General features: G+C 49.4%; 1 protein-coding gene across 8 annotated transcripts in view; it reads left to right on the top strand.

Annotated features, from left to right (window-relative positions):
• Window positions 1–12479, top strand: part of LOC139764058 (uncharacterized) — a 45483-nt gene that overhangs the window by 19950 nt on the left and 13054 nt on the right. For 5 of the 8 annotated variants that reach the window (XR_011716303.1, XR_011716304.1, XR_011716306.1 and 2 more), the window contains exons 3-10: window positions 2105–2275; window positions 3193–3315; window positions 4363–4392; window positions 5183–5308; window positions 8023–8149; window positions 8348–8618; window positions 8723–10696; window positions 11077–11192. Coding sequence is in view for 4 of the 8 variants with exons in the window: in XM_071690510.1 (XP_071546611.1) it covers window positions 2105–2275; window positions 3193–3315; window positions 4363–4392; window positions 5183–5308; window positions 8023–8149; window positions 8348–8618; window positions 8723–10696; window positions 11077–11192 (2938 nt within the window). In the remaining 4 variants the exon portion in view is untranslated. The remainder of the gene's footprint in view (window positions 1–2104; window positions 2276–3192; window positions 3316–4362; window positions 4393–5182; window positions 5309–8022; window positions 8150–8347; window positions 8619–8722; window positions 10697–11076; window positions 11193–12479) is intronic. The other 3 variants (XM_071690511.1, XM_071690512.1, XM_071690513.1) reach the window with 3 other exon arrangements.

Genomic DNA, 12479 nt, shown 5'->3' with positions numbered 1-12479 from the left:
TCATATACCTGACAACTATCATACCCATGACCACTATTTTACCCCTAGACCACTATCTTACTCCTGGCTAGTGCAGTAAGCACTATCTTACCACTGACCATTATCTTACCACTGACAACTATCTTTGACCACTATCTTACCCCTGACAACTATCTTACCCCTGACAACTATCTTACCTTTGACCATTATGTTACCCCTGGTAACTATCGTAGCTTATCTTAGCTCTCACCACTATCTTACCCCTACCACTGACTTACCGCTGACCACTATCTTACCTCTGACCACTATCTTATTCCCGACAACTATCTTACCTTTGACCACTGTTATGCCTGACAACTATCTTATACCTGACCTCTATCATATCACTGACCACTATCTTACCCTTGACCACTATCTTAATTGTGACAACTGTATTATCGCTGACCTCTATCTTACTCATGACCATCTTACTCTTGACCACTATCTCACCACTGACCGCTATCTTACCCTTGACCACTATCTCACCACTGTATTACCCCTGACCACTATCTTACCCATGACCACTATCTCACCACTGACCACTATCTTACCCTTGACCATTATCTTACCACTGACCGCTATCTTATTCCTGATCACTATCTTACCCCTGACGTTTATCTTACACTCGACAAACTATCTTACACTTGACCATTATCTTAAAACTGACCACTATCTTACCCCTAACCACTATCTTACCTATGACCACTACTTTACTTATGACCACTATCTTACCCTTGACCACTCTCTTACCCCAACCACTATCTTACCCCGACCACTAACTTACTCTTGACCTCTGTCTTACCGCTGACTACTATCTTACCTCTGACCACTATCTTGCCCTTGACCACTGTCTTAACACTGACCACTATTTTACCCTTGATCACTATCTTACCCTTGACCACTATCTTACCACAGACCCTATCTTACCCATGACCACTATCTCACCACTGACCGCTATCTTAGCCTTGACCACAATCTTGCCACTGACCCTATCTTACCCATGATCACTATCTCACCACTAACCGTTGTCTTACCCTTGACCACTATCTTACCACGGATCTCTATCTTATTCCTGACCTTTATCTTACCTTTGACCATTATCTTAACACTGACTGCTATCTTACCCTTGACCATTACCTTACCCTTGACCACTATCTTACCACTGACCGCTATCTTACCCATGACCACTATCTTACCACTGACCACTATCTCACCACTGACCACTATCTTACTCTGACCTCTATCTTACTCCTGACCACTATCTTACCCTTGACCACTATTTTAACATTGACCACTATCTTACCAATATTATCCTGTATATTCATATTGGGCCGTAACTCACTCACTTAATACTATTTTACTTTATTTTGAAATGATGGTAGTTTATTATATGTATATCCATTTGTACATACCTAAGTCTGACCTGTTGTGTATGTGTGACTATGGCTGACCTGTTTTGTGTATGTGTGACCATGGTTGACCTGTGTTGTGTATGCGTGACCATGGTTGACCTGTGTTGTGTATGTGTGACCATGGTTGACCTGTGTTGTGTATGTGTGACCATTCTGACCTGTGTTGTGTATGTGTGACCATGTCTGACCTGTGTTATGTATGTGTAACCATGGTTGACCTGTGTTATGTATGTGTGACCATGGTTGACCTGTGTTGTGTATGTGTGACCATGGTTGACCTGTGTTATGTATGTGTGACCATGGTTGACCTGTGTTATGTATGTGTGACCATGGTTGACCTGTGTTATGTATGTGTAACCATGTCTGACCTGTGTTGTGTATGTGTAACCATGTCTGACCTGTGTTGTGTATGTGTAACCATGTCTGACCTGTGTTGTGTATGTGTAACCATGGTTGACCTGTGTTGTGTATGTGTAACCATGTCTGACCTGTGTTGTGTATGTGTAACCATGGTTGACCTGTGTTGTGTATGTGTGACCATGTCTGACCTGTGTTGTGTATGTGTAACCATGGTTGACCTGTGTTGTGTATGTGTGACCATGGTTGACCTGTGTTGTGTATGTGTGACCATGGTTGACCTGCATCAGTATGTCTGACCACTCCTGCCTCTACAGCCAGCCGAGATGGGTGAGGACTGGAACCTAGACTCTATCAAGGAGGAAGAATGGGAGGAGCGAGCGGTGTACCTGGTGCCCGACACGCCCACTGAGGACAACTGTCCCAACCACGCCACACTCTCGCTACCCCGCAACCTGGTCCTCAAGGCCTCCCAGACAATATCAGACGTGAGTATCAACATATCTGCTCCCGGCCACTCTGGGAGCTGGGTGGCCATGATCAAGTGGTAAGTGGCCTGGTTCAGGTGGGTGGGTGGCCATGATCAAGTGGGTAAGTGGCCAGGTTCAGGTGGGTGGGTGGCCATGATTGATCAAGTGGTAAGTGGCCAGGTTCAGGTGGGTGGGTGGCCATGATCAAGTGGGTAAGTGGCCTGGTTCGGATGGATGGGTGGCCATGATCAAGTGGTAAGTGGCCAGGTTCAGGTGGATGGGTGGCCATGATCAAGTGGGTAAGTGGCCAGGTTCAGGTGGATGGGTGGCCATGATCAAGTGGGTAAGTGGCCAGGTTCAGGTGGATGGGTGGCCATGATCAAGTGGGTAAGTGGCCAGGTTCAGGTGGGTGGGTGGCCATGATCAAGTGGGTATGTGGCCAGGTTCAGGTGGATGGGTGGCCATGATCAAGTGGGTAAGTGGCCAGGTTCAGGTGGGTGGGTGGCCATGATCAAGTGGGTAAGTGGCCTGGTTCGGATGGATGGGTGGCCATGATCAAGTGGGTAAGTGGCCAGGTTCAGGTGGGTGGGTGGCCATGATCAAGTGGGTAAGTGGCCAGGGTGGGTGGTCAGGTGGATGGGTGGCCATGATCAAGTGGGTAAGTGGCCAGGTTCGGATGGATGGGTGGCCATGATCAAGTGGGTAAGTGGCCAGTTTCAAGTGGGTGGGTGGCCATGATCAAGTGGGTATGTGGTCATGTTCAGGTAGATGGGTGGCCAGGAGGAATGGACCTGATCCAGGAAGAGAGAGAGAGTCAGTTGTTGGATTGCAGTGATCGTCAGTGGCGGCCATACATATGATACAGTTAGTTGGTGTTGTGTGAGGTGCAGCGGTCATGGAAGGGTCGGGTCTGACGTGGAGTTGTGTTGCCCCAGCAGGTAATGGGCATCTGGAGCACCGACTACATCCCCCGTGGCACGCGCTTCGGTCCGCTGGTCGGGAAGCGCTACGCCAAGGACGAAGTGCCCAAGACAGCCAACAGGAAGTACTTCTGGCGGGTAGGTGACGCAGGACACACCCTTCCTCCCTCCCTGTGGTACAGGACACACCCTTCCTCCCTCCCTGTGGTACAGGACACGCCCTTCCTCCCTCTGTGTGGTACAGAACACAGCCTTCCTCCCTCCGTGTGGTACAGGACACACCCTTCCTCCCTCCATGTGGTACAGGACACACCCTTCCTCCCTCCCTGTGGTACAGGACACACCCTTCCTCCCTCCCTGTGGTACAGGACACGCTCTTCCTCCCTCCCTGTGGTACAGGACACACCCTTCCTCCCTCCATGTGGTACAGGACACACCCTTCCTCCCTCCCTGTGGTACAGGACACACCCTTCCTCCCTCCCTGTGGTACAGGACACGCTCCTTCCTCCCTCCCTGTGGTACAGGACACACCCTTCCTCCCTCCCTGTGGTACAGAACATACCCTTCCTCCCTCCCTGTGGTACAGGACACACCCTTCCTCCCTCCCTGTGGTACAGGACACACCCTTCCTCCCTCCGCGTGGTACAGGACACACCCTTCCTCCCTCCCTGTGGTACAGGACACACCCTTCCTCCCTCCCTGTGGTACAGGACACACCCTTCCTCCCTCCCTGTGGTACAGGACACACCCTTCCTCCCTCCCTGTGGTACAGAACACACCCTTCCTCCCTCCCTGTGGTACAGAACACACCCTTCCTCCCTCCCTGTGGTACAGGACACACCCTTCCTCCCTCCCTGTGGTGCAGGACACACCCTTCCTCCCTCCCTGTGGTACAGGACACACCCTTCCCTGTGGTTTACAAGTGTCTGGTGCAGGGTAACGCTGCTTTCTGGTACTTGGGTTAATGGCATGATATTCATCTCCATTAAGGTCTATAGATGCATTACAGAGCTGTGTTACAAGTGTGGCACTAGTATAACATTGTGTTATATATGGTAGTGGGAGACGGCAAGAGGCGATGCCTGTGCTGGTGATCATAGAGGACACGCTGCTCCTGTGACTCAGATAATAAGCAACTGTTGGTCATGGCTTACTGGTGACTGGTTCTTATCTCTTGTTTCTTAGGTGGATGTGGTCGTGGGAAAACGATTGGAGGTAAATAACCTGATATTCTTAGTACACTTGCATGTCCTCTTCTTGCCTTGTCACCTCTGTTGCCTGCACTGCCTTCTTCACACACCTAACCTTGCTTAAGACATGTATTACCTGCGTCTTCCTCTGTCTGCCTACACCACAATAAGCACCATTTCTGGTTGTGCCTTCCTCACAGCTTTCACGATTGCAACAGGTAGCTGCTTCTGCCTTATATTCTTGACGTCATCAGTAAACACTCTCCCTCAAGCTGTCTGCCTCAGCTAGAGGTGTCAACATCCTCCAGACCAGAGATATTGTATATCTTGCATTTACTTTCTTGCTTTTGCTCGTGCAAGATGTACCATGGCTCATGGCTCTCAAGATGTGTCACGCTCATCTTGCCCCTCATTGTCTTGTATCCCTTACATTGATCGCATACTTATCCAGCAACTTTTAGTAGGTATGTTTGTTGTGCTTGGCTCTGTCCCTCAGTTCTTCTTGCTAATTTAGAATTAATGACTAAAGTCAAACTTTAGTGAGATGTAATGTTGATAAAAGTACTAACCTCAGTGTACTAACCTCAGTGTACTAACCTCAGTGTACTAACCTCAGTGTATGAACCTCAATGTTACTTTGATCAGAACGTGTTGAGCATCATATACTCTGCTGCCCCAGCTGGAGTATATGATATCATAGTGGTCAGGATGCCCCCAAGATAACCTGTCCCTCCCTCTGGTGTGTCTTCATATGAACGTGTTATCTACCCCGGCCTGGTTCTCTCCTCACCCCACGAACCTCCCCCTCCCTGCAGGTGTACCGTGGTGACGAGCTCTACTACTACATAGACGGCTACGACACCAGCAAGGCCAACTGGATGCGTTACGTGAACCCAGCCTACAGCTCCGAGGCTCAGAACCTTATTGCTTGTCAGTACAAGGTAAGTCAGACCTCCCTGCCTCCCTCCCTACCTGCTCACTGTACCAGGTAGTCGCTCGCTCCCTCACAGGATGGATACAGTAACCTCTACCACACAACCCCATCACAGGACGGATACAGTAACCTCTACCACACAACCCCATCACAGGATGGATACAGTAACCTCTACCACACTACACCATCACAGGATGGATACAGTAACCTCTACCACACAACCCCATCACAGGATGGTTACAGTAACCTCTACCACACAACCCCATCACAGGATGGTTACAGTAACCTCTACCACACAACCCCATCACAGGATGGTTACAGTAACCTCTACCACACAACCCCATCACAGGATGGTTACAGTAACCTCTACCACACAACCCCATCACAGGATGGATACAGTAACCTCTACCACACAACCCCATCACAGGATGGATACAGTAACCTCTACCACACAACCCCATCACAGGATGGATACAGTAACCTCTACCACACAACCCCATCACACGATGGATACAGTAACCTCTACCACACAACCCCATCACAGGATGGATACAGTAACCTCTACCACACAACCCCATCACAGGATGGATACAGTAACCTCTACCACACAACCCGATCACAGGATGGATACAGTAACCTCTACCACACTACCTCATCACAGGATGGATACAGTAACCTCTACCACACAACCCCATCACAGGATGGATACAGTAACCTCTACCACACAACCCCATCACAGGATGGATACAGTAACCTCTACCACACAACCCCATCACAGGATGGATACAGTAACCTCTACCACACAACCCCATCACAGGATGGATACAGTAACCTCTACCACACTACCCCATCACAGGATGGATACAGTAACCTCTACCACACAACCCCATCACAGGATGGATACAGTAACCTCTACCACACAACCCCATCACAGGATGGATACAGTAACCTCTACCACACAACCCCATCACACGATGGATACAGTAACCTCTACCACACAACCCGATCACAGGATGGATACAGTAACCTCTACCACATTACCTCATCACAGGATGGATACAGTAACCTCTACCACACAACCCCATCACAGGATGGATACAGTAACCTCTACCACACAACCCCACCACAGGATGGATACAGTAACCTCTACCACACAACCCCATCACAGGATGGATACAGTAACCTCTACCACACAACCCCATCACAGGATGGATACAGTAACCTCTACCACACAACCCCATCACAGGATGGATACAGTAACCTCTACCACACAACCCCATCACAGGATGGATACAGTAACCTCTACCACACAACCCCATCACAGGATGGATACAGTAACCTCTACCACACAACCCCATCACAGGATGGATACAGTAACCTCTACCACACAACCCCATCACCCGATGGATACAGTAACCTCTACCACACAACCCCATCACTGGATGGATACAGTAACCTCTACCACATTACCCCATCACAGGATGGATACAGGAACCTCTACCACACTACCCCATCACAGGATGGATACAGTAACCTCTACTACACAACCCCATCACAGGTTGGATACAGTAACCTCTACCACACAACCCCATCACAGGATGGATACAGTAACCTCTACCACATAACCCCCTCACAGGATGGATACAGTAACCTCTACCACACAACCCCATCACAGGATGGTTACAGTAACCTCTACCACACAACCCCATCACAGGATGGATACAGTAACCTCTACCACACAACCCCATCACAGGATGGATACAGTAACCTCTACCACACAACCCCATCACAGGATGGATACAGTAACCTCTACCACACAACCCCATCACAGGATGGTTACAGTAACCTCTACCACATTACCCCATCACAGGATGGATACAGTAACCTCTACCACACAACCCCATCACAGGATGGATACAGTAATCTCTACCACACAACCCCATCACAGGATGGATACAGTAACCTCTGTCACACAATCCCATCACAGGATGGATACAGTAACCTCTACCACACAACCCCATCATAGGATGGATACAGTAACCTCTACCACACAACCCCATCACAGGATGGTTACAGTAACCTCTACCACATTACCCCATCACAGGATGGATACAGTAACCTCTACCACACAACCCCATCACAGGATGGATACAGTAATCTCTACCACACAACCCCATCACAGGATGGATACAGTAACCTCTGTCACACAATCCCATCACAGGATGGATACAGTAACCTCTACCACACAACCCCATCACAGGATGGATACAGTAATCTCTACCACACAACCCCATCACAGGATGGATACAGTAACCTCTGTCACACAACCCCATCACAGGATGGATACAGTAACCTCTACCACACAACCCCCTCACTCACTGCCCATATCCTGAAGACACTTGTATTGCCCATACATTTTGTGTTCGTAACTGCGGGGTCGGCACAAGCATGGTGCTCAGTGTTTGGTACTGGGTCAAGGATATTCTAGATACACGTTAATGAAACGGTGGAATATATTTGTGAATATTATGATGTACATATTATTAAGCATATAATATTGTCATTATATCATAGTCCTGCTCGCCTACCCCCAGAAGGTCTTGCCCGTTTCTTGACGTGTACCGCTCACCGCAGGGAGAGCAAACAGTGGGTAGGTGACATTTTATAGATGAGACATTACAGAGTAAGGCGATGCTAACGTCGTTATGTTGCTCATTACAGTCTAACATCTACTTCTACACGATCAAGCCCATCCTGCCCAACCAGGAGCTGCTCGTCTGGTACTGTCGAGAGTTCGCCACCAGGCTCAACTACCCCCTCACTGGCGAGCTCATGCTACAGAAAATTCGTAAGTTTGGCTACCGTTACATCTTACAGCTGTATCTGTAGTGTACACTTATACTCTTACAGCTGTATCTGTAGTGTACAGCTTCACTGAGATATAAGTAATATGTATCATCTGTGTGTGTTTAGCTGTGAACAAAATATATGTGCAAACATTTGTTTGAGGGACACCTGTCACGGATTCCATCTCCTCCGTAAGCAGGCCTGCAGGTGAGTGAGGCAGATGTGAAAGAGGAACCGGAAGCCATCGTAGCCAAGAGCTCTACCACGTCCCCTGTTGGCCCTACAGCCGCTCGCTCGCCTCCCGTGGCTTCTCCAACTCAGTTTGAGGCTCGCAATGGCCAACTGACCCCAACAGAAGGTTCTGTAAGGTCCGACGAAGGTTACGATAGCAATGGCTACCATCACGACTTCAATATGCCAGAAGATTCTTCCGATTCAGAAGGCGACAATAATTATGTACTTGACTTTAGGTAATTGTTTTTCTTCGTCTTCCTCATACATGTTGTTTTTGTAATATGATTTAACTTGGGTATATTTATACAGATCATTTTACTAAGATATTTTATCTCTTCAGCAAGAAGAAGAGGAAAGAGTCTCCAATACGGAACGAAGAAGTTGAGCTTCGCAATGAATACCGAAAAGTGAAGATCAAAATGTCCCGAGCCTACCACTACCGCTCCAAATCTACTGGGTCAGACTCCTCGGAGAAGGAGAAGTCAGTATCGCCGCCGTTAGAGCGTCAGCAAGCCATGGACGAGCCACAAGTAACGCCACTGATGGAGTCCATGCCACAGCCCCTACCGCACGCGTCGTCCAGACCCTCCCCAACCTCCGCCCATTCCAGTAAACGGGACATCCAGGACTCGTCACCCACCCGCCGCTCGCCACCCTACGTGCCACCCACTCACTACGCCTCCTTCGCCGAGCAGACTCCCCGCGTGGACTCTGTTATGGAGAAGGAACAGCGTCCTGAAAGCACACAGGATATCGGCAGTCAGCCTGGCCGGAGGTATCCCCTCACGGACCACTCCATTCACCAGGCTCCAGAAGTATCCCGGCCCACAGAAATGGCCCGCCCCGACACCCGTTCTGCCCCGGTGTTCCCAGACTCACGCATGCCAGTCCTGCCAGACACTGGCCTTCCTGGCATCACCATAACAAAACAGCAGATGTCTCCGGACACCCGGCAGTCTCACATACCAGACACCCGCATGGGTCTGCCATCTGTGGTACGGATGCCACTGCCTCATGATTCACGGCCAGGGCGCCACCCGCTGCCATCAATGACACGACTGCCAGGTCTGCCACCCAATGTCAACACTATGCCCGCACGCCTCCCTGTCATGCCACCTCAGGACCCCCGTATCACCGTTGCCCCTGACCCGCGCCTGCCTGTGCCACCTGACACAAGACATTCTATACAGCCGGACACGCGACACTCAGGGCTTCAAGACACCCGACACCCTCCCTCTGCCGACACCAGGCTCCCGCTACCACCAGACACCCAGCTGGGATCACCTCGTCCATCTGGATCCATCCTGGAAAATATTCTGTTGCGACGACTGGGTGGGAAGGACGAGGCAGACACCACCCAGTCCTCGACCACAACACACAGAGATCTGAAGGAACCCGTCCACATCGCCCTGCCCAGCGACACTCACTATAAGCCCGACAGTGCCACCAGTAGCTCGGGACCCTCTCAGGACTTCTACAAAGGTAGTTATTGTAACTCAGACTCCAGTCAACAGATATCTCCAGATTCGTCTTCCACTCACCAAAAGCCGGGTTCAGCGGGCTATGCTTCCTCACATGCACCGCCACAAGTTACCTACGCCGTGCAAGCACCTGTCAGTAACTCCGCCTACCGTACACCTGTCTCTCAGATGTTTTCCTCACAGCACTTCAACATGTACTCCTATAATGGTTATAATGGAGGCAGCAGTAATGGTTATCCACCCACAAACCAGGGTTCGATGCCCATGGATCACCGCCTCACCATCTCCATCCCTACCACCACGTCCGGACATTCTCCTCCCTCCAGTAACTCGTCACATTCATCGCAAGGCTCCCCTTCATCACAAGGTTCCACGTCGCCCAACAACAACAACCGTGGTTACCGCTCCCTGCCCTACCCCCTACAGAAGAAGGATGGCAAGATGCATTATGAGTGTAACGTGTGCTTTAAAACCTTTGGTCAGCTGTCCAATTTAAAGGTACATCTTAGAACTCACTCTGGGGAGCGACCTTTTAAGTGTACAGTTTGTATCAAAAGCTTTACCCAGTTAGCACATCTCCAGAAACACCACCTCGTTCACACTGGCGAAAAACCTCATCAGTGCGACATCTGCAAGAAGAGATTTAGCTCCACCTCCAACTTGAAGACACACATGAGGTTACACTCAGGCCAGAAGCCGTACGCGTGTGACCTCTGTCCTGCCAAGTTCACACAGTTCGTCCACCTCAAGTTGCACAAGAGATTGCACACTAATGAGCGGCCCTACACTTGCAACACTTGCAACAAGAAGTACATCAGCGCCTCAGGTCTTAGGTAAGGCAACAAATAACATTTCCATGTTGCCAGAGACGGTAATTCTTGTTCATATATATAATGGTCTGCATGTGTCAAGGCCAGAGTGTTGTCCACGTGCCATCAACTGGTGCACAAAGATATCAAATAAAAGTCATATTGCCATCCAAACACAACGAAGATTGTCGGTGTAGACATCTTGTGGCAACTGTAGGTTACTGTACTGGACGTATGGTACTGTATGATTATTGTACTGGACATATGGTACTGTAGTGTTATTGTGTTAGACGTATGGTACTGTATGGTCATTGTACTGGGCGTATGGTACTGTAGGGTTATTGTGCTGGACCTAGGGTACTGTATGGTTATTGTACTGGGCTAATGATACCGTGTGTTTACAGGACGCACTGGAAGACGACCAGTTGTAAGCCGTCAAGTCCCGAGGAGGAGCTGGCGGTGGAGCGATCCCCTACTGGGTCGTCTGGAGCCTACGACTACTGCCCCTCCCTTCCCTCTGGTAGGATTCTCCTTCACGCTCCCTGACTCTATTATCACGGTAGTTCTCCTACCTTAATCTTCCTCACCAACACCCTATACCAGCATGCCATCGATTTTACTGTTTCTCCTTCATCTACACCCTCCTTTACCTGGTAACACCACCAACTTCACCTTCACATACTGGGTGACACCATCACCTTCACCCTCCCATACTAGATGACATGATGATTTGCGCTTACTCATACTGGGTGACACCTTCATCTGCACCTTTCCAAACTGGGTAACACCATAATTTACACCTTCCCAAACTGGATGACAACATCATCCGCACCTTCACCAACTGGGTGACACCATCATCTACACCTTTTCATATTGGTTGACAACATCAAATTCACATTTTCGTACTGGGTGACACCATCATCGTTACCCTCCCATGCTGGGTGACACCATCATCTCCACCTTCCCATAATGGGTGACACTATCATCTGCACCTTCCTATAATGGGTGACACTATCATCTGCACCTTCCTATAATGGGTGACACTATCTGCTTCACTTTCCCATACTGGGTGACACCATCAACTTCACCTTCCCATACGGGTTGGCAAAATCACCTCCACCTTCCCATAGTGGATGACACTATCATCTGCACCTTCTCATATTAGGTGACACCATCATCTCTACCTTCTCATGCTGGGTGACACTATCATCTCCACCTTCTTGTGCTGGGTGACACTATCATCTCCACCATTCCATACAGGGTGAAACCCTCATCTGCACCTTTCCATAATGGGTGACACCATCTACTTCACTTTCCCATACTGGGTGACACCATTAACTTCATCTTCCCATACTGGTTGGCAAAATCATCTCCACCTTCCCATACTGGGTGACACCATCATCTGCACCTTCCCATAATGGTTGACACCATCTGCACCTTCTCATACTGGTTGACACCATCATCTGCACCTCCCCTACTGGGTGACACCATCATCTGCACCTTCCCATACTGGGTGACACCATCAACTTCACCTTCCAATACTGGTTGGCAAAATCGTCTCCACTTTCCCATACTGGGTGACACCATCATCTGCACCTTATTTTACTGAGTGACACCATCATCTGCATCCTCCCATACTGGGTGACACTACCATCTGCACCTTCTCATACTGGATGACACCATCATCTCTACCTTCCCATGTTGGGTGACACTATTATCTCCACCTTCCCGTTCTGGGTGACACCATCATCTGCACCTTCCCATACAGAGTGATACCGTCATCTGCACCTCCCCATACAGGGTGACA

This window comes from Panulirus ornatus, chromosome 48 (genome assembly GCF_036320965.1).
Source record: "Panulirus ornatus isolate Po-2019 chromosome 48, ASM3632096v1, whole genome shotgun sequence".
Lineage (NCBI taxonomy): Eukaryota > Metazoa > Arthropoda > Malacostraca > Decapoda > Palinuridae > Panulirus > Panulirus ornatus.
The sequence above is the reverse complement of the archived record's forward strand: the minus strand, read 5'-3'. Positions and strand labels throughout refer to the sequence as shown.